Source organism: Dreissena polymorpha, chromosome 7, assembly GCF_020536995.1.
Source record: "Dreissena polymorpha isolate Duluth1 chromosome 7, UMN_Dpol_1.0, whole genome shotgun sequence".
Lineage (NCBI taxonomy): Eukaryota > Metazoa > Mollusca > Bivalvia > Myida > Dreissenidae > Dreissena > Dreissena polymorpha.
In genome coordinates this window covers 4,054,786-4,078,245 of record NC_068361.1, presented here as the reverse complement: position 1 = coordinate 4,078,245, position 23,460 = coordinate 4,054,786, and the positions used below count along the sequence as shown (strand labels likewise).

At 34.7% G+C, this 23,460-nt stretch overlaps 3 protein-coding genes across 4 annotated transcripts in view; 1 reads left to right on the top strand and 2 right to left on the bottom strand.

The window, feature by feature from the left end:
• Positions 1-4,727, bottom strand: part of LOC127838745 (uncharacterized) — a 40,663-nt gene extending 35,936 nt beyond the window's left edge. Inside the window, exon 1 of one of the 2 annotated variants that reach the window (XM_052366718.1) lies at positions 4,577-4,727. The gene's annotated coding sequence lies outside the window, so the exon portion shown is untranslated. The remainder of the gene's footprint in view (positions 1-4,576) is intronic. The other variant, XM_052366719.1, reaches the window with a different exon arrangement.
• A 4,442-nt stretch (positions 4,728-9,169) lies between these two features.
• On the top strand, positions 9,170-14,658 carry LOC127838580 (ATP-dependent DNA helicase RecQ-like). Its single transcript, XM_052366407.1, has 2 exons — positions 9,170-9,702; positions 13,836-14,658. The coding sequence occupies exons 1-2, from the start codon at positions 9,398-9,400 to the stop codon at positions 14,524-14,526; spliced, it is 996 nt and encodes a 331-aa protein (XP_052222367.1). The 5' UTR covers positions 9,170-9,397; the 3' UTR covers positions 14,527-14,658.
• Positions 10,099-21,622, bottom strand: LOC127838579 (uncharacterized). Its single transcript, XM_052366406.1, has 9 exons — positions 20,317-21,622; positions 19,442-19,612; positions 18,355-18,527; positions 17,907-18,048; positions 17,111-17,207; positions 14,654-14,826; positions 13,647-13,798; positions 13,109-13,382; positions 10,099-12,167 (listed from the first exon to the last, which is right to left on the bottom strand). Exons 1-8 carry the CDS (start codon positions 20,806-20,808, stop codon positions 13,232-13,234), a joined length of 1,551 nt encoding a protein of 516 aa, XP_052222366.1. The 5' UTR covers positions 20,809-21,622; the 3' UTR covers positions 10,099-12,167; positions 13,109-13,231.
• Positions 21,623-23,460: the final 1,838 nt, after the last annotated feature.

The following is a 23,460-nucleotide window of genomic DNA, read 5'->3' as shown; positions in this document are numbered from 1 at the left end:
ACGATGGTCTTATTTTAAGAGTCATATACTGTGGCCATAGTCGACTTGCAGTAATGAACGATGGTGTCATTTTAAGTGTCATTTACTGTGGCCATAGTCGACTTTCAGTAATGAACTATGGTGTCATTTTAAGAGTCATTTACTGTGGCCATAGTCGACATTAAGTAATGAAGGATGGTGTCATTTTAAGAGTCTTTTACTGTGGCCATAGTCGACTTTCAGTAATGAACGATGTCGTCATTTTAGGAGGCATTTACTGTGGCCATAGTCGACTTGTAATAATAAACGATGGGTGTCATTTTAAGAGTCATTTACTGTGGCCACAGTCGACTTTTAGTAATGAACGATGGTGTCATTTTAATAGTCATTTACTGTGGCCATAGTCGACCTTTAGTAATGAACGATGGTGTCATTTTAAGAGTCATTTACTGTGGCCATAGTCGACTTGCAGTAATGAATGATGGTCTTATTTTAAGAGTCATTTACTGTGGCCATAGTCGAATTGAAGTAATGGACGATGGTGTTATTTTAAGAGTCATTTACTGGGGCCATAGTCGACTTGCAGTAATGAACGATGGTCTTATTTTAAGAGTCATATACTGTGGCCATAGTCGACTTCCAGTAATGAACAATGGTTTCATTTTAAGTGTCATATACTGTGGCCATAGTCAACTTTCAGTAATGAACGATGGTGTCATTTTAAGAGTCATTTACTGTGGCCATAGTCGACTTGCAGTAATGAACGATGGTGTCATTTTAAGAGTCATTTACTGTGGCCATAGTCGACTTGCAGTAATGAGCAGTAGTGACATTTTAAGAGTCATTTACTGTGGCCACAGTCGACTGCCAGTAATGAACGGTGGTGTCATTTTAAGAGTCATTTACTGTGGCCATAGTCGAATTGAAGTAATGAACGATGGTGTCATTTTAAGAGTCATTTACTGTGGCCATAGTCGACTTGCAGTAATGAACGATGGTTTCATTTTAAGAGTCATTTACTGTGGCCATAGTCGACTTGCAGTAATGAGCAGTGGTGACATTTTAATAATCATTTACTGTGGCCATAGTCGACTGCCAGTAATGAACGGTGGTGTCATTTTATGAGTCATTCACTGTGGCCATAGTCGAATTGAAGTAATGAACGATGGTGTCATTTTAAGAGTCATTTACTTTGGCCATAGTCGACTTGCAGTAATGAACGATGGTCTTATTTTAAGAGTCATTTACTGTGACCATAGTCGACTTTCGGTAATGAACGATGGTGTTATTATAAGAGTCATTTACCGTGGCCATAGTCGATTTTTAGTAATGAACGATGGTGTCATTTTAAGAGTCATTTACTGTGGCCATAGTCAACCTTTAGAAATAAACGATGGTGTCATTTTAAGAGTCATTTACTGTGGCCATAGTCGACTTGCAGTAATGAACGATGGTGTCATTTTAAGAGTCATTTACTGTGGCCAGAGTCGACTTGTAGTAATGAACGATGGGTGTCATTTTAAGAGTCATTTACTGTGGCCATAGTCGATTTGTAGTAATTAACGATGGGTGTCATTTTAAGAGTCATTTACTGTGGCCATAGTCGACTTGCAGTAATGAACGATGGTGTCATTTTAAGAGTCATTTACTGTGGCCATAGTCGACTTTGAGTAATGAACGATGGTGTTATTTTAAGAGTCATTTACTGTGGCCATATTCGACTTGCAGTAATGAACGATGGTCTCATTTTAAGAGCCATTTACTGTGGCCATAGTCGACTTTCAGAAATGAAAGATGGTGCGATTTTCAGTGTTATTTACTGTGGCCATATTCGACTTTTAGTAAAGACTATAGACTATTTATAGTCAAGAACAATAATTCGATTTTAAAATAATCTTTAGTGGTAAAGGATGAGGTGTGCTAACGAATGCAATTTGAAATATTATTTTCTCACGCCGTGGCTAGACTTCTAGAAGGAAAGAACTAAAAAAATATACTTTTTGTTTTAAATGTATTAGTCCGTCGGTACCGTACATATTACGAACAAACGTATTCGCTTTTAAATGTAACTTAAATCTTTTGAACATCATGCACAAACTATTTAGCGTTGAACTGTTTTGCTGAATAAAAAAAAAATGTTGCGTAATATGGTGTTTCACTGCCTTTTTGCAGACAATGGAAAAGAGACATTTCAGACAATGGAAAAGAGACGTTCCCCTCTTTTCCATTGTCTGAAATGTCTCTTTTCCATTGTCTGCAAAAAGGCAGTGAAACACCAAATTACGCAACATTTTTTTTTATTCAGCAAAACAGTTCAACGCTAAATAGTTTGTGCATGATGTTCAAAAGATTTAAGTTACATTTAAAAGCGAATACGTTTGTTCGTAATATGTACGGTACCGACGGACTAATACATTTAAAACAAATAGTCTATTTTTTCAGTTCTTTCCTTCTAGAAGTCTAGCCACGGCGTGAGAAAATAATATTTCAAATTGCATTCGTTAGCACACCTCATCCTTAACCACTTAAGATTATTTTAAAATCGAATTATTGTTCTTGACTATAAATAGTCTATAGTCTTTTCTAAAAGTCGAATATGGCCACAGTAAATAACACTGAAAATCGCATCATCGTTCATTTCTGAAAGTCGACTATGGCCACAGTAAATGACTCTTAAAATGAGACCATCGTTCATTACTGCAAGTCGAATATGGCCACAGTAAATGACTCTTAAAATGACACCATCGTTCATTACTGCAAGCCAACTATGGCCACAGTAAATGACTCTTAAAATAACACCATCGTTCATTACTCAAAGTCGACTATGGTCACAGTAAATGACTCTTAAAATGACCCATCGTTCATTACTAAAAGTCGACTATGGCCACAGTAAATGACTCTTAAAAGGACACCCATCGTTAATTACTACAAGTCGACTATGGCCACAGTAAATGACTCTTAAAATGACACCCATCGTTCATTACTACAAGTCGACTATGGCCACAGTAAATGACTCTTAAAATGTCACCACTGTTCATTACTGTGGCCATAGTCGACTTGCAGTAATGAACGATGGTCTTATTTTAAGAGTCATATACTGTGGCCATAGTCGACTTCCAGTAATGAACAGTGGTGACATTTTAAGAGTCATTTACTGTGGCCATAGTCGAATTGAAGTAATGAACGATGGTGTCATTTGAAGAGTCATTTACTGTGGCCGTAGTCGACTTGCAGTAATGAACGATGGTCTAATTTTAAGAGTCATTTACTGTGGCCATAGTCGACTTTCAGTAATGAACAATGATGTTATTTCAAGAGTCATTTACTGTGGCCATAGTCGACTTGCAGTAATGAACAATGGTGTCATTTTAAGAGTCATTTATACTGTGGCCATAGTCAACTTACAGTAATGAACAATGGTGTAATTTTAAGATTCATTGACTGTGGCCATAGTCGACTTGTAGTATTGGACGTAGGTGTCATTTAAAGAGTCATTTACTGTGGCCATAGTCGACTTGCAGTACTGAAAAATGGTGTCTTTTTAGGAGTCATTTACTGTGACCATAGTCGACTTGCAGTAATGAACGATGGGGACATTTTAAGAGCCATTTGCTGTGGCCATAGTCGACTTTCAGTAATGAACGATGGTGTCATTTTAAGAGTGATTAACTGTGGCCATAGTCTACTTGCAGTAATGAACAATTGTGTAATTTTAAGAGTCATTTGCTGTGGTCATAGTCGACTTTCATTAATGAACAGTGGTGACATTTTAAGAGTCATTTACTGTAGCTATATTTGACTTGGAGTAACGAAAAATTGTTTCATTTTCAGAGTCATTCACTGTGGCCATAGTCGACTTTAAGAAATGAGCAATGTTGTCATTTTAATAGTTATTTACTTTGGCCATAGTCGACTTGCAGTAGCGTCATCACATGCACGCGCACTATCAAGTTGCCTGATTATATATTTATTATCGATGTACATTAAACTTAAAAACCATACGTGTAGTTTATTTATTTTTATTTTATGCTTTCCGGTGGTTTATAGAGAAATATCAGTGAATTAATACTGATACTTTCACTGTTTTAAAAGTTGAAAATTATCAGTGAAAATCATCGATAATTTTCACTGTTTACTGTGAAATGACGTCATTTTTTACGAAAGTACGTCATTATTTCAGCGAAATTCTTTAGTTAAACTCTTAAACAATGTAAATAAACTGTGAAAAAGAGCATAAAATAAAAAGAAAATTTGTTGGATTCGGTGGAATATCGATTTTAATTCACTCGTGATCATAGAAAATATATTTTTTCTATGATCTTTCGTGAATTAAAATCGATAATCCACCGAATCCAACAAATATCCGTTATATATACACGACAATAGCCTTATAATTGCTGTGATAGCCTACGAATCTTCGACATAATTTTACGTCGAATACACAGTGTATACTAACTTCTAAAAGAGTAAACGTAATGTTCAAATCAAAGTAAGTAAATTGTCGTCTGTAATCAGACAGTGCTCATTTTCTAAATATAAGTAAACACGTAAATGCACTGTGGATACTTGTAGAACAAAATAATTAACCCGTTCTTACCTGTAAATTTACATCAAACTTAAAAAATCCTTGTCTTCATACGTTCTGCTCAATAAAACGGGGCGTATTTGAGGACTTTGTACCTAAATCGCTAGTTGCAATAATACTCCCAGCTATCGACTCTCCGCGTCGCTCGTATGTACTAATTAAAGCTCAGAGCATTCAAGATAAACTACCTAAATCACCTGCTCGTTATCATTGTGTTTAGGTTAAAATATACTAAATCAACGTACACACCAACACCCCGGCCAACGTACACACCAACACCCCGGCCAACGTACACACCAACACGCCGGCCAACGTACGCACCAACACGCCGGCCAACTTACACAACAACACTCCGGCCAACGTACACACCAACACCCCGACCAACGTACACACCCGATCAGTGGAATAAGTATCAGGATATATGCAGAATTTGGTGTTTTTTTTAGTTATATTTTAGTAAATACAATTAATTTATTAACAAGTATGTTAGTTTTTGTTTTACAGCCATTTTAAACGCTTTAGGATAGACCGACAGACAAACAGACCGACAGACAGACAAGTTCACTCCTATATACCCCCCCCCCCCCTTAACTTCGTTTGTGGGGGTATAATAAGGTCGTTTTATTTGTCTATTTTTCACATTCAAAATGATTGAAGTGGATATACTAGTATGAAAAATTCGTTATATATTTGAAGACAGATAAATTTGCCATTGATATGGTTTTGTTGCTTAAAGGGATCTTTTCACGTTTTGGTAAATTGACAAAATTGAAAAAAGTTGTTTCAGATTCGCACATTTTCGATTTAGTTATGATATTAGTAAGGAAACTGTAATACTGAACATTAACAATGGTCTAATATAGCCATTATATGCATCTTTTGACGATTTAAAAACCTGAAAATTATAAAGCGTTGCAACGCGAAACGATTGAATAATTTGGAGAGTTCTGTTGTTGTCGTTTAATTTGGTGAAACTACGAAGATTGCTTATATAAAGTATAAAATACGTCAGTCATACATACTTGGCAGGATGGCCGAGCGGTGTAATTGGTTTTTACATCAGGACTCCGGGGGTCACTGGTTCGAGCCCTGATGAGGGCTACTTTTTTTCCTTTTTTTAATTTTATTCTTGATTTTTTACTGGAGCCTTTTCGATCCAATGTTTACATTTATCATTATAAAGCATTTAATGACAAACTTAATAACCTGCCAAAATCTGTTAAAAGCCCTTTTTGGTCAATTCTATGTTCAAAATAACATATCATAACATAACATAACATTTATTCGGCATAAAATAGCATATTGCAAATGTATAGCCTATACACAGTATGTGTTTGAGATAGCAAAGACATGGTACATGTATTTGAGAAGTACAACACAAAATGATGTATACAAATAGTGAGTAAAACAAAAAAGAAAAAAAAGATGTCAAAATCATTCAAAGAATAGAATCAATAAGTCATTTACATAATGAATATATAATTTCGGTGGTGAATTTCTTTTACAAAAAAAAGTTCTCATTGTTTAAATGATCGCTTATATTTTCAATGCTGGATACAATTAACAATTTCAAAATTGTTCAATTACACATACTTAGTTAAGTAACATTATTACGTAATGCTTATGCTTAATGTACAAGAAATAATGAGTAGATTTATTCAATCATTTAGCATTAAACATATGTTTGCTGTCTCTTTTATGTAAATTGAATATTCTAATTGATAATGATAACATAACAATTACCTTTAGATAGTTTGAGATAGCAAAGACATGGTACATGTATTTGAGAAGTACAACACAAAATGATGTATTCAAATATTGGGTAAAACAAAACAAAAAGAAAAAAAAAACATGTCAAAATCATTCAAAGAATAGAATCAATAAGTCATTTACATAATGAATATATAATTTCGGTGGTGAATTTCATTTACAAAAAAAAGTTTTCATTGTTTAAATGATCGATTATATTTTCAATGCTGGATACAATTAACAATTTCAAAATTGTTCAATTACACATACTTAGTTAAGTAACATTATTACGTAATGATTATGCTTAAATTACAAAAAATAATGAGTAGATTTATTTAATCATTTAGCATTAAACATATGTTTGCTGTCTCTTTTATGTAAATTGAATATTCTAATTGATAATGATGACATAACAATTACCTTTAGAATATTCTAATTGATAATGGTAACAATACAATTACATTTTCAAGTTTTAAAAATCATACAAAGAAGTGATCTTCTTCATTACAAATAGTCAACATAATATGAAATAATCGCACAAGTTGATTACTTTTACTCTATCCAATACAGTCATTCGATCACCTTAATATTTTTAACAGTAGGAAAAAGGAAATAATAATCATAGTTAATACGATTCACATATTATTGTATCTATTTTAATAGACATACAAAAATGGTAGCGTTAACAGCATATATTTTATACTACGTGTATTGTATAATACTAAATGTTCTTGGCGGCATGTTTCACAACTGCGTCATTCCGATATGAAACGTCAGTATCGGTATATTATAATAGACCCACAGTTTCCGCTACTGCGTCAAAGGTACCAAAACCATTTTATAAGAAACAGAATAGTATGTGAATAATTAAGTATAATTAATTAAGTATTTTTTTAATATTCAAGAATGCGTGTTCCACTGTGGATCATCTAGCGAAACACAAAGAATTAAAAAAAATGTTGATATTAACTGTGAAACACACATTAATTCGTACAAATAAATCAAATTAATTTATTATCATGAATATAATATTTAATATGTATTATCTTACCCCGCGTTAGAAAATATGAGGCCTTTTCTTGTGTATAACGTTAATAAAACAGATACCTTCCCCTCATTGACTTCTCCATAGAGCATTAGTTATAGACTAGTTAACTTTTAAAAGAAATATTCATACGAGTTATTCGAGTTCTATCCTTTTCGTATGCCATTTTTATTTAAAATTGAGTTAAATATATAATAATAATGTATATTTGACACTGACATATGTGGAAGACTAATGAATTGATCTTCTGTTTGAGAAAGCTTAGCTACATAGCGGTTTACATACAATAAAAATGGGCCTTGCTCTCTCTAAAAAGGTTAAATGCATGTGCGTAAAGTGCCGTCTCAGATTAGCCTGTGCAGTCCACACAGGCTAATAAGGGACGAAATTTTGCGCCTTTATGATATTATTCGTTTGAAGAAAGTCTCTTCTTAGCAAATATCAAGTTTCGGCGGAAAGTGTCGTGCCTGATTAGCCTGTGCGGATTGCACATGCAAATCTTGGACGACACTTTACGCACATGCAGTAAACCCCCTTTTCACATAGCGCGGCTCATATGTTTTATTGAACACATCGTACTAAAACAGACGCCATGACTACTAGACTGACTGTTCAGGTCTAGTGAAACATTACGTCGGGCCAGTGAACATTCAGTTATGTATGCAGTCGGTCTCATGTAAACTTCACATGTTACTAATTGTATAATTATACATGCCTCTGCATTATAAAAATAATTATGAACACTAATTAAATGTAAGGATGTTATATTATTATTATCCTTGATTCAGCAAAAGCAGGGCCTTAATCAAGCAAACATAGTTGTTAATTTTTACTATGATAAGGTTGTAAATATCAAGGTTTTAATACAACGATATTAATAAAATATTATTTAAAGCTATTGATTGCACGACGTTGTCGCGAATTGACTAGCGAATAATTCTAATTGGTGCTTCAAATTGATTATACGATCATTAATTGTTTAATTTTTGCATTGTTACGTTTTCCTTGACGTGAATTTAAAATGAGTCGCACACTGAAGGCATCTTTCAAACTTCCATTCTTAACGCAGTACTAATTGCCTGTTACTTTCAGATACATGTATTCGAGGTTACTGCTATGTTTTCATTAACGTCGTACACACTTGGTACACATCGAGCGTAAATTATAGTTTTCAATTATGACATGTAAATGTGTTTCATCATCCTGAGGTAAGTTAGGCAATTGAAATATAAAGGACCGACTTGTTCGTAAAATTGTTCACAAGTAGTCTACAGTATAACTACATTTCATTAAACACGGAGTACAAATACAATTACAACAGTGATTAAATCAAATAAGTCTCACTCTGTGAAAAGGGGGTTTAATGCATGTGTGTTAATTTTCGTCCATTATTAGCCTGTGCAGTCCGTACAGGCTAATAAGGGGCGACACATTCCGCATGTATATTTTTAATTAAAGAAAGTCTCTTCATGGCAAAAATCCAGTATAGCCATTAAGAGTCGTCCTTGATTAACCGTTGCCGACGTCTAATCATTCTATACATAGATGGTGACGTCACTACGTTATTGTCACCTCTATCCTTAGACGCATCACGCACCTCCATTTGGAGGCATTTATGACTACGACACAAAAAAGTCCGCGGATGAATGACGAATTTGTTTTAGAAGTAAACACGATTGTTTTGAATTAGAATTAAATTGATATTTTGTTCAGTATTATGGTCTTACGTTAGTATCAATTAATATTGTCAACAATTTTGCTCTTTATTCATTTTTTTTAAAACTGTACTTTCACTTTCGGTTTTTGAACAACATGGATCCGTTATTGACTAAAGTTTGTAATGAAATAGGGTTTTCAAAACCGCTTAAAGAGTGTCAGAAGGAGTGTCTGATGCATGTTTTGAATAGACACGATATCATGGCTATATTGCCGACTGGGTATGGGAAAAGTCTGATCTTTCAAGTGGCTCCATTTGCATTGAAAGAAAAGTTCAAGTTGACTTGTTCGTTTGTTTAATTTTGACACCCTTAAACAGTATCATGATGGACCAGATCAATGCATTGAGCAAACAGGGAATAAGTGCGTGTTGGCTAGACTATAACTGTCAAAGTGGTCAGACCGCAGCAAGTGTCGAAGACAGTTCTGACGAGGAAGATACTGCTAAGGGCGAAAGTGTTGTCAATGTACCTTTAGAAGATATAATTAAAGGAAAGTACTCATTGGTGTATTCCCATCCAGAAGCATTTCTGAGCACAACAAATGGAACAGCAATATTGAGTGCATTTGAGAGAGATAGAACTGTTTCATGCATTGCTGTTGATGAAGCCCACATGATCCTTGAATGGTAATTTTCCCAATTGTATGCTTATTTTAATGAGGTCACGGTGGTGTAGGGAACGGACTCAATAATGCCTATAATGCTCTTAAGGGCGCTTGGTAACATACATAGATAGATTATATTCCATAATCTATCTTTTTTCATAAAATGAGTTTTTATGATCATGCAGGTTTTGTGTTTGAACCTCGCAAATTTTCTTATACCCAATTTCCATCATATAATCATCATCATAATCCGCAGCAGCAGCATTACCATATACATCATCATCATCATCATCATTAGCAACTGCAAAATTGTGTTGTATGACCAGAATTTAATGCAAATACAAAAAACACAACCATTACAATGGATAAAACATTTAAATAATTCCAAGAAATTCAATCACTGTTAACTCATGCATACTTAAGTTACATACATTTTTATTCAATATTTTAAGACATTTATATTAAATCAAAAATGATATACATCATGTATGTTCAAGATGCTGTATTGGAATCTGAAATATTTGAATCTTTTACTTGAGAAAAACAACTCGGCATCTCTAAAATGGAATGCAATGACGGTCTTCATATTTAACCCTTTGCATGCTGGGAAATTTGTCGTCTGCTTAATTGTCGTCTGCTGAATTTCTAAAATTAGCATTTTCTTTGAATTTTTTCAAAGAATATTATCAGAATAGCAAACAATTTTGGATCCTGATGAGACGCCACGTTCTGTGGCGTCTCATCTGGATCCAAACTGTTTGCAAAGGCCTTCAAAATTTGGTTCCCGCACTGAAAGGGTTAAGCTAATTTTATTCACACAAAGAAGATATTATATTAATGCCATATCTCCCGGATTTACAGTATTTCATATTTGTAAAACTGTAAACATAGAAAGACTTCATGGAATGACAGACCTAAAGAACTGTATTTGCAAATAAAGATATCAGCATTTTCTTTGCTCTAGGCTGTCTGTAGAATACTTTATTATGTCCACAAATGTTGTTTTTATAATGCGCTATAATACACATGGACAACAAACTATAACAAAAATTGTAAAAAGATTATGCATGCATGTAGATAGTTGTAAAAGTGAACATTTATGAAATGTATGTACCTTGCAGAATGTTTGCCAAAAATGATAAAACAACAATATTATACTACAAGAAACATAAGCATTCATGAAATGAATCAATCATTAAAGTGGTGTCATAACATTTATCTTGATATGACATATAAATCATTTGAAGTGATTAAATTACGAGCATTTAAGTATCATGAAACACCCAAGCACAAGGACTTCACAGAATGTTAACATTAATAATAATGTTGCTATGGAGACTGTGATTTAGAGGAGATAAGCAGCATCATTTGACAAACATCATACATGTACTATTACTAGCCAATCATTTATTTGATAAAGTAATTCGTCTGAAAATCCCTTCCTCCTACAAAATATTGGAGGAAAAATCTTACATTACACCCTAATTCTATTAACAAGAGCACCGCATAAGGGTGCCACGCTCGGCTGCGAAAGCTTGCCGGATTATATTTTTTAAAGGTCACATGACCTTGACCTTTGATCTAGTGACCCAAAAATGGATGTGTCGTGTAGAATTAATCAAGGTGCATCTACATATACAATTTCAAAGTTGTAGGTGGAAGGACTTTGATTTTAGAGCCAATGTTAAAAACCTTTACAAGGACGGCGGACACGGCGAGCTGGCTATGACAATACATTGGGTTTTCTCCAAAAACAGCCATGCTAATAGTCACCATATTAATCAACATGATCAAGTTTGTTCATAGCTCTAATACTGTGTCTAATTACAAATTCCTGAAGCTTTTCCTTTTCCACTTCTCCAATGATGTTTGCTGATAGTTTATTAAAGGATTCCATCTGTCTACTCCTGTTTCCTTTGAAGGGTCTTAGTTCTCTAAGTTTGGTGCTTAGGACAAACAGGTCTTCATTCAATGATTTTGATTTCCTTTTCTTTCTTTTAGCCCCGCTGCTTTCAAAACCAGCCACAAGCTCACTGACAACTGGTGCAGCCTTTGAAACTCTCATCATTGCTTTGTCTGTTTTTCCAGCACCAAATCCTCTAATCACATGCTTAACTAGCTTTATGTTGTTTTCTTGTTGCATATCGGCTGGTTTATTTTTTCCCGGTTTGCCTTTACGATTAACAAGCAGGCCAAGTTTAACTCGCACGCTATCATATTCTGACAAAAGACATTCTGTTTTAGTGATGAAATCTACACACTCTATTGCATATTTGGATTTGTAGGAGGATAATCCAATGAAGAGTGGAATGAATCGCTTCATTAAGATACTTATCATGTTTATATCTCCTGCCTTTATCACTTCACAGAACACCATGAAGTCAATAGCAACCCGAACAATGCTAGTGCTGTACTTTTGGACATCATCTTCCATTTCTTCTTGAACATTTTCTTTCTGTGAAGGGACATTGATCTGGATGATGTCACCTGAAAAAGACATTACTATTGCTGTTTAAATGGAAATGACTTGAGTTTTGTTCTGATCTGTATCAAGGAAATGTAAATTTAGGAGACTGCAACAATCATTGGAAAGAAAAACAATATGTAAAAACATATAGAACAAGGCTATTGTCAAGCAATATGGTCCCCTACCGGCTCCACCATTGTCAGAAATTCAACCATTTTCATTTTAAAAAATGTGGTAAAAAATAGCAACCACAATTTATGACGTTGAAACGAAATGTAATAACGAGCATAATGTCCATATTGACATCTATCCATGTTGCAAGTTTCATGAAAAAATATTAAGAACATTTTAAGTTATCGCAGGATCCAGAAAACCACCATTTACAGCAGTATTTCTTGTCTATTTGTTGCCATAGAGTGCATGACGTGCATAATGCCCATATTGCTTTCTATCCATGTTTGAAGTTTAATGAAAAAATATGAAGAACTTTTAAAATTAACGCAGGATCCATAAAAGTGTGACGGACAGACTGACAGACAGACTGACAGAGCGCAAAACATAAGTCCCCTCCGGTGAAACCTGTAGGGGACAAAAAATCCACCCTGTTAAAAGAAATTAATTTCTATATATGTTTATTTTAGGGGAGGACAAGTTAAAAAAGGTCATCTAGTGTCCCAAAAGTAATTTGAAGGCTGTAAACGAAGTGCATTCATTTAAGTAAAGTTTTCTGTTAGAAGTCACAGTGGACTTTACTTTTGACCTAGTGACCCCCAAAAAGTGTGTAGCAAGTAGAATCCATCAATGTGCAACTACACATGAAGTTTCAAAGTTTGCGGTGGAAGCGGTTTCATTTCAGAGCCAATGTTAACTTTTTTGCGGGAAGCAAACGACAGAGGATATTTCTCCGAAAACAGCTAAGCTAAAAATAGAACAACAAAGTCTTAGTTATACAAATCCTTACCGTTCAGCTTGAGCTGGATGGTTTTTCCTGCATTCTCTGCAGAAATGGCGACATGATACAAAGTACCCTTGTGCTGTATCATGACATTCATGTCCGGTGCCGGTGGTGCTGAGGATGTACCCACTATCTTATCAACAACTGGGCTGACTTTTTTTTCAAACCATCATCTTTGTTAGATGCTGTCATTTCTTGAAGGTCAGTCGGTAACATTTCCTGTATGTCATCAGGTTTTTCTAACCGAAGTGATTCACATGTCAGTTCCATTAACAAAGCTCTGAAACACAGACCTATCATAATGTAGGTACCTATTAACATAATTGTTGGGTTTTACAGCCCAATGATCAGTATTTCAGATCATGGAGCGCCACAAATTTTATTTTGGCTAACCTCATAGGAATATAAATTGCATTCTGACATAATAGTTTATCACAGGCAAGTGAAGCAAAAATGTAAATATTAATTTTTAATTAACAAAATAAAACACTTCTAATAAATATGTTAATGATAAATGGCAATAACATGAAGACAGAGAAACTACCTCGTAACAGTAATTAGGAAATCCTTGTGGGCTTCATATCCATTAGCTTTTACATCACCATTTAAATTTGTTCTGTGGAGAACAGCTCTGTAGTTGGCTAGGGAGCCAGCCTCTCTGGCAGTTTCTGTTTTGTAGAATGTCTTGAAGATTTTCTGAAATATGTTAAATATTCATTATTGTTCATTTTAGGGGAAATGACTTCAGGAAAGATTTTGGCAGGATTGGCTCTGATCTTCTGGCAAGGTTTACAGACATTCCCATAATGGTCTTCACTGCTACAGCTTCCCCTGATGCCCAGACAAAAATCTGCAAAAGTCTTCAACTAAAGAGTCCAAAAATAGTTTGTATGAACCCTGATAGAACAAATATTAAGTACATAAAGATTGAACGACCTCCATCCTCAAACACTGATGACCATTTAGACAAGATCCTTGAACCTATGGTGAGCCAGCTGCTAGAAGAAAAAGATAAATATCCATTAACTATTATTTACACAGACACAAATGTAATCAGTTATGCATATGCCTTTTCTGAAAAAAAGATGGGGAAAGATCAGTACTTAGGAGAGAATATCCCAGAAAGTAGACTTTTTGCTCAATACCACATGAACTACACCGAAAAAATGAAGAAATTCATCGTGAGTGAATTAGGAAAAGAAAACTGCAAGATAAGACTTATTTTTGCTACAGTAGCATTAGGTATGGGACTCAATGCACCCCATATAAGAGTTGTCATACACTACAAACCACAAACCTCCATAGAAAGTTACTTCCAGGAAACTGGAAGGGCTGGAAGAGATGGCCTCCCAAGTAAAGCAATTCTGTACTATAACAATACTGACATTCGAACAACAGACCAGGAATTCAACAAAATATCATAGATTACTGTAAAAATGACTCAAGATGTTTACGAGAAGTTATGTTGAAAACCTTTGGTTGCCCAAAAAGTGAAAACATAAAGGACTGTTGTTGTGCATGTGATGAGATGAAGAAAGAATAAACAACTACCTCCAGTAAATCCTGCTGGACATGAAACAATTCCTCTATGACTGGTGTGAACTGTTCCAGACGATCATTTCGAGTGTGAGTACCAGCCCTGAGATGACGTGCTGAGTCAAATGTAACACGTGTTAGTTGGTCACCACCCAATGGAATGGTTGTGTTATTCTCAAATTCTTCCCCTGAAACCAGATTTAAAAGGTTTTATGTCCTGAATAGTCATTAACATTGATAAACTTTTCAGTTGAAAACATATTTTAAAGGATTTTCATTTTTAGAAGTTTTCAATTTTGGATGGTAATGAATGTAGATCTTAAATGCAATTCTGTTGTCATATTCCATGAAAGTACATGTATGCTGCCATTCATTCAATATTTGCATGTACATGTATAAAACACTCCTGTTAAAACATACAATTCAATTTAAAATTGCTTGTTTGGAGTGGTGTTGCAAGTATTTCAGCTTTAATTAATATGGAGGTTGATATTTCAAATGTGTTGTTGTACGCGTACTTTTAGCAATTTCATGGTATTTTTTTATAAGAGCACAGTAGATGGTGTTTTGAATAGTAACAAGACATCATTATCTACAAGCAATGAACTGATAAAATACAAAATATAGGGCTTTTCCGCGTTGTACACATCAATTAACAGACGCATATTAACCCTTTCAGTACGGGAACCGGTATTTGAAGGCCTTTGCAAACAGTTTGGATCCAGATGAGACGCCACAGAACATGGCGTCTCATCTGGATCCAAACTGTTTGCTATTCTGATAGTATTCTTTGAAAAAAAATGAAGAAAATGCTTATTTTACAAATTCAGCAGACAACATTTTAGCAGAGAACAAATTTCCCAGCATGCAAAGGGTTAACATACTCTTGAAAATCACACATACAAGTTGACATTACACTTTTGACATCTAAACCTCTTTAATGACAGGCACATGCATAGGGGATAAGCACTAACAATAACGCTAAGGAAATATGGGTGATTCAGGTAACACTTGACCTACCCTAATGTTTCCTGCGTACTTAAGCATTTTTTTATAGAATTTAAAAAAGAAAACCATGACATAACTAGGCATACTATAATATTTTAGAATGAAATAGAAATTCAAGTAAAAACCTATCAGATAGTTGAAAACAAGAGCACTGCTTAAAGGGTGACATGCTCGGCTGCGCAAGCTTGTCAGATTTTTTTTTTAAAGAGGTCACAGTGACCTTGACCTTTGACCTAGTGACCCAAAATGGGTGTGGCGTGTAGAACTCATCAAGGTGCATCTACATATGAATTTTCAAAGTTGTAGGTGGAAGCACTTTGATTTTAGAGCCTATGTTAAAGTTTAATTAAGAGGTCAAAGTGACTTTGACCTAGTGAGCCAAAAAATGGGTGTGGCGTGTAGAACTCATCAAGGTTCATCAAAATATGAAGTTTCAAAGTTGTAGGGGGAAGCACTTTGATTTTAAAGCTAATGTTAAGGTTTTAGCACGACGCCTATGGCGGACGGCAGACTGCGGAAGATGAGCTGGCTATGACAATACCTCGGGTTTTCTCCGAAAACAGCCGAGCTAAAAAATCACTTTAATGACTTCCAATAGTCCAATTGAGCAACATTTGACAACGAAGTGACTATGAAAACATGTCTCAATGTCAACACCAAAATAATTTCAAAAATAAAGAAATAAATAAGTCCCTTCTAACCCTAGGCTATTTTTTGGGAACATATTACCTGAACCACACATATATTTTTATTTTGCATAAAAGCTATCAATTGCTTGATAGTTAAGGTAATAATAAAAAAATATGTATGTTTGTAGTACTTAATGTGACCAACTATAAAAACGCAGTGACATAATATTAAGGTCGGATTATCATCAGCATACATATATTGAACTATGCTTATGATAGAAAATTCATGTAAGAAATCACTGTAAACAAAATCCTACCGACCAACTCAAGTCAAGTAACTGCAAATATACAATTTAAACGAAGTAAACATTTGAGCCACACCAAGCAGAAAATTCAAATTAGTACTTAAGTAATTTGAAAGATTTTCATGATTCAGTAATTTACAATTTATTTTTATTCACTGATATATATTCAGTCTGTCGTTTTTACAAAAATGTACACATTTCCATAGCTTTAGACATTATGTTACCTTTATTTTTTGAAATCATAAAACAGTCAACACACTACTATACACATTCAGAACAAAGTAAGACTGTTACTTTGATTTTAGGGGTGTGGTGGGAGGTTGGAGCTAAATCGAATTTTTTACCATGTAAATAAGACCAAAAGGGCCAGCTTCATGTTGACAAATGGTTTCTTCAATGAAGCCATTTTATGATGAGACCCATTTCTGCTTGGCTTGGCTCATTTTTTTCAATTGGTAAATAAGCAACAATAGTAAACAATAACTCCTGAAAGAAAAACTTTTTTGAAACTAAAAATTGCAACGCAATACCTCTTCCAGCAGATGTATAAAAAGACTTCAAAGTCTCCAACATTGTGTCCATTATTTGGACACAATTTGGCAAGGATTTAGGGTCTTTCATAATCACCTGAATAGTCCAGACAAAAATACATTTAATGATGTATTTTTTTACTGTTTTGTGAAAATGTCCAAGATTTCATTGCCACAATTAATCTACCGGTAGGTAGAAACAAGAGCTGTGTTTGAGAAAAACAATGCCCCCTACTGCACTTTGAAGCCGCACGGCAGCTATTTTGTAAAAAAAAGACCATTGACCTTGAAGGATGACCTTGACCGTTCACCACTCCAAATGTGCAGCTCCATGAGATACATGTGAATGCCAAATATCAAGTTGCTATCTTCAATATTGCAAAAGTTATGACCAACCTTCAAGTTTTGAGACAGACACACACAAACAATGACAGACATACAGGCCAAAAACAATATACCCCCGATCATTCGATCCGGGGGAATAAAAGTGTGGACTTTAATGAAATAATAATCATGTATTTCGATTGCGACCATTTTGGATCCAGATCAGCCTGCACTTGAAAGATCAGGATCCAAACAGTTGAACAATCAGTCAGTACTTTTAAGATGTTCAGGGAACAGTTTGGATCCTGATCAGACTCTGCTTGAAAAGGATCTTGATCCAAACTGGTCGCAATCATTTTAAGGCCGCTTTTCGTGTGACGAGTCTCAATTATTTATAATATTTCTTACTTTTATATAATTTAAGCTCCATACTCAAAATTAGCAATGATATAAACAAGATATCAATACTTACAAACATTGGATACACTTCTGTAGGTCTGTCGACTACTTTTCTGTACTGATGGTTCAGCACTGTAGGAACAACTGAAGAGAACGCTGAAAGTGCTGGTACATCTTCAACCAGAATCCTCTGCACCATCCAGGAGTAGCAATTTCTGTTAAATTAAAACAAAATAACGGTGCTTGTGCTCTATTTCTTCTTCTGCAAGCAAACACATATGTGACAGTATTTATAGAATTTAATAATTTAAATCAACATATTTCAAAATTAATTTTTATAACCAACAAAAATTGCTATTAATACAAGGTGATTTTTAAGTGATAACTAGCAATAGCTGTTTATTTACCAATTGGATATTTCTTTGTGAGCCAAAGTAAAAGTATTCATTATGATTTCAAGAGGAAAATAAACCTCCTAATTATATACATGAAATATATTTACTTAAGAATGTTACACAAACCTTAATGAGGTTTTTTCTTCCTTTGACAAGAAGAATGTTGTTGCGTCTGGGCCTTTAGCAGGAACTACCTTAGGTTGGGTACCGAGGCCTTCGAGGTCTCTAGGGTCAAATCTGTCTATGATAACCGACCAGTGAGTGTAATGGTAATCTCGATTACCACTTCCATACCTAATCTGTAAACAAATTATTTAATGAAATCATTTCACCTTTTTGGGGGTTCATTATCTTAAAGCAATTGGTTGTACCCAGTTTATTTACATGTACACAGGCAGTTTCTTACCATATTTTGTATTCTTACATTATACATGCTAGTTAATAAACATACACATTTTTATTTTTGCTCTCCAAAGTTCCTAGTTCATTTGTGGGACAAAAGAAACTTGACAACAATAAATGGATTGAAAAGGGCTGGTGCAGAAGCACCAACCGGCATTTATTAATTGTCTAATGCCAAAGCATTATTGAAACATTAAAAAAAGGAAACATAGTACCATAAAGTTGGACTAAATCAATGTCCTGACATATCATATTATGCAAGAACTAAATATTGTATGACATTCAATATCAACATGTATATTATGCAAGAACTAAACAATATATGACAAACATTGAACATTAAAAATAACAACGTGAAACAGGAAAATCACAATGAAATTGACTTAAAACTTATCGACCAAGGAGGAGGGGGAGGGATGGTTGTTAAAATTACAATTTAAAAACAAAACAATGGTCTGCGCAGTGCCAGTTCTGTTGAAGAATGATGTAACATCCGTTATAAGAGTAGGTTACACTGCAGTAACTAAAATTGTTAGCAAAGGTTGCACACCAGTAGTGTAAAACACGGGGTAGCACGCTTCAAATATAAATCAATTTATAACTCCTGTGTCTTAAATTTTTTTTTTTTCAGACAGTAAGTTGAATTTATGAAACTCTAAAATTTCTGTTGAAACCCAGTATAAAACAGATACCTTTGAAACATAATGAAGGTTTGAGCAGGTATGGACACTGGGCATAATGGACATTATAAACCTTTCTTTTTTCATAAGTGATAATAAAATATTCAAAATGAATTACTTGCTTTACAAACCTGATTGGCTTTAATTCTCCCATCAATATTATCCACTGTTATCTTCAGCGTCTTTCCTTGGTTCAAAGCAGTAGTGACTTCTCTTCCATTTATCTTGCCAAGGTCATCTAACATAACCAACTTGGTCTTTTCGGGGATGCTTAAGCCAAAAGTGTGCAGAAGTCCAAGCAGCTAAAAATGCAATAAATTGTGTAAATAATTGTGTAGATAAAATTAACATTAATTTCAGAGATTGCTTTAACCAAACAAATTTATTCTGAACATATGGCTCAAATGAATCATTTTTATACTTAAAAATAATACAAGAAAACAATAAGAATGAACCAAATTTTTGCTTTTTACTCTATAGAAATTGAGGTGTGCCATAGGAAAAGGGACCTTAGAGCAAGTGTTTGGATCCAGATCAGCCTACGCTTCATACAGACTGTTCGTCTAAAATATTTGTTTCACTGTCTAACCAATCAACTGTTTGGATCAAACTATGCTTTCAAGAGCAGGCTGATCTGAATCCAAACTTATCAATAGTTGCTCTATGATCTCTTTCCTGCGATGCTGCTAAAATTGAGGTTTTTAGCAGTGTTCAAATGCTTGTGTGGCAGCCCAAAAAGTTGCCCTGAACTTGGATCACAGAGTATACTCAATATCTTGAAAATAAGAGTTCCGCTTAAGCCGGTGCTAGGCGCACATAACCTGGTGTTGTTCTCCATTTATACCAATCATGAACATACCCAATCAGTCTGCTATTATTTGCTGACTGATTTATATTTTACAATCATATTGATAAAATAATAAATATAGCTTCTTTTTTGGTCACTTGCATTGAAAACAAAAACAATTAAAATACATGCATGTTTACACAAATTAAAAAGCCTTACCCCATTTCCTGCATTGTATCTTATGCAAGAGGCAGCCATGCATTTCTGGAATCCAATAAGCTGATTGTTTCTCGCGTACATAGCCATGGCATACATGCCAGCAATAATGCGGCTGTCTTCAGGCATGGCCAGATGGACAGGACAGGCCATAGTCATCAGGAAGTCTAAAGCTCCGGGACACCTCTGATGCATTTCAAACAAAATTTGGTGACAGAATGTCTGAGGCTTAATGTCCCCCACTTTTAACCTCAGCACACTGGGCTCTGTCTTTCTGCATAGCTGGTCCATTTCAAAAGATAATTTCATCAGAATGATTTGCCAGAGTCTTTCAAGTATCACAGGAATTTCCACAATAGCTGCAAGCATTTCTTCTGCACTTGTCTTTCCATTGATCATATTCTCAGTAGTTTCTTGTAGGATTTCTTTTGCCTCCTGAGTGATTGGCAATGGACTTAAAGAGTTTCTTCTTGTGTAAGAAATATACTGACACATTTTCCTCGGAATTAGGTTTATCCTTAAGTTCCTTCACTGAGTATGTATGCTCAGCATGGGAGGTGGTGGTTGGTGCTGCACTGTAAAAATGATCAGGTGGAATAGGCAAGTCTAATTTAAGTGTACTTGTTTTCCTATAACATTCTTTATCTGACTCTGGATGATTTGCACTAAAAAGTTGCTTTACACTTTTTCTTGGCTTTATTGGGGTAAGTCTGTTCTGTACGAATCTTTTGACAGTCGGCGAAATAGAGTGTAATATCATGCGCTTTTGCCTTTCATGCACTGATTTACAATCATTCAAATTTGTCTTCAGAACCGATTTCATTGAAGAAACTTTATCTAATGTTTTCAGGCACGATTCACACATAACAAATTTAGACGTGTTTACCTCCTCCAAATCACACCCCAAAACTTCAAAATGTGACTTGAACGTTATATTCCTCATAGCTACATTGTTTATATTCCTTAATCGTCCTTTTGTTTGGCTGTTGCACGCGAAACAATGCCTCACAACTTTAACCGGGGTAGATGCTGAAGCCATTGCAACGTGTTTAGTGAATATTTAGTTAATATTGAAATTATTACAATAATGGACTGGCTTAACAAGTGTCTCCTTTTGAAGCACAAAATGCATACAATACTATATTATAACTAAGCCGGTTAAATGGTGTCTGTTTTGGATAAAAATCAAATACCATAGTTCACTTCCGTGTTCATTATATTTACGGGTGCCATGCTGGAAATAGTCCGTTTCCCACAATGCTTAGCGCTTATTCACACAGGTCAGTAAGACCGGTGTGACACAATGGACGTCTAATAGCATAGAGTGGGGCAAACATTTTTCGGCGTAAGCTGCATAAGCCAGCTTTTCACCCTAACTTGACCTTTGTACGTGTCCAATAAAATTCAAATAAAATTTCCCGCGGCTAGGTACGAATGAATACACTTCATTTATTCCATTGGCTAATTTGAGTATACCACCAGAACATTGGAAACATATCCGCGTCTTTGTAACACTGTTTTACTGTATGAAACAATTTTATCTCTAATGAAAAGGCTTAATAGATAGAACAGTTTTACACTCAATTCTCGACATCACTACAGTTTGTGCGTACACCTTTTATTTTCAGAGTATTACCAGCGCAAAAGCGTTTAAAAGGCTATGTTCTCATATTTAGTACTTACTTCCATATTCCTGTCAACATATTAACATGTAAAAGTATAAAGAGCAGTGGAAGCGAGGCCTCACTTTAAAGAATTGCATTTCAACCCGCGAGGTTTTGGGTCAAGTCGCGGACATTCAGAGTTTATATACAGGTCATCACCGGAGTTCGCGGTCAGTAAAATAATCGTTATATAATAAAGACGCTATCCGTGAACTAGGTGACCTGGAATTTTCTTTAGACCAGAAATATGTTAAAAGAAGATATTCAGCAATATAATTATGGTATGTCAATAATAGATTCTTAATGTGTTTTCAACAATACAATGATAAATATTATTTTTAATAAATTTAACAATAATTATTCCACCATATTGCCTAATGTACTAAAGTGATATTATGAGCATGTAACAGTTTATAGGTGTCTATCGCAACCGTTGATTATTTTTGATGTTTCTACTTCATATACACTTATAGTAATTAATGCAGCATCAACATACTAAAACAATATACCAGAAAGAGAAAAATAATGCATTTGAATATTAACCGTACTTTCGTTTGACAACTGATCATGCGTTTACGAGTTGAACCTAAATTTAGTTTTAGTGCAGATTTGTTCATACGACACAAAGACACAATATTGTTTTACGGATCATTTCGGCTTACAGGACTGGGTGGGTCACGTAAGAATATCGAATATAAAATATATTTTTATAAACAACTGGTAGCAAGGTGAGTTGCAGATAATTGATCAGTAACCACATTTTAACTAACTATTTTGACCTGTTAATTCTTTTCAGCTCAATTCAACAGTGCAAAATGCCCATAATATCACTTTAAAGGGATCTTTTCACGCTTTGGTAAATTGACAAAATTGAAAAAAGTTGTTTCAGATTCGCACATTTTCGTTTTAGTTATGATATTTGTGAGGTAACAGTAATACTGAACATTTACCATGGTGTAATATAGCCATTATATGCATCTTTTGACGATTTTAAAACCTAAAAATTATAAAGCGTTGCAACGCGAAACGATTGAATAATTTGGAGAGTTCTGTTTTTGTCGTTAAATTTTGTGAAACTACGAAGATTGCTTATATAAGGTATAAAAATACGTCCAATATGTGTACTCGGCGGAATAGCTCAGTAGGCTAAAGCGTTTTTACTTCAGGACTCTGGCAGGACTCCAGTGGTCACTGGTTCGAAACCTGCTCCGGGCAATGTTCTTTTCCTTTTTTTAATTTTATTCTTGATTTTTTACTGGAGCTTTTACGATCCAATGTTTACATTTATAAATATAAAGCATTTAATGAATAAGTTAAAAAATGACAAAATCTGTGAAAAGGCCCCTTTAAGCATGAGCACGATGATTCTCGATACTGTTAATAATCGAATCAAATAGCAATGCCCGACAGACCACTAAAACAGGTTTGTTCTCGTGTGGCCGGTTGACTCATATGTTTAAATTTCACTTCCATTCTTCTTTTG

Coding starts and splice junctions, on each gene's coding strand:
- LOC127838580 (XM_052366407.1), top strand. CDS start 9,398: ATGATGGACCAGATCAATGCATTGAGCAAACAGGGAATAAGTGCGTGT. Junction 9,703..13,835: donor GCCCACATGATCCTTGAATG/GTAATTTTCCCA, acceptor TGTTCATTTTAG/GGGAAATGACTTCAGGAAAG.
- LOC127838579 (XM_052366406.1), bottom strand. CDS start 20,808: ATGTGTCAGTATATTTCTTACACAAGAAGAAACTCTTTAAGTCCATTG. Junction 18,049..18,354: donor GAAGAAAAAACCTCATTAAG/GTTTGTGTAACA, acceptor TTAATTTAACAG/AAATTGCTACTCCTGGATGG. Junction 13,799..14,653: donor TCCAGCAGGATTTACTGGAG/GTAGTTGTTTAT, acceptor AACATATTTCAG/AAAATCTTCAAGACATTCTA.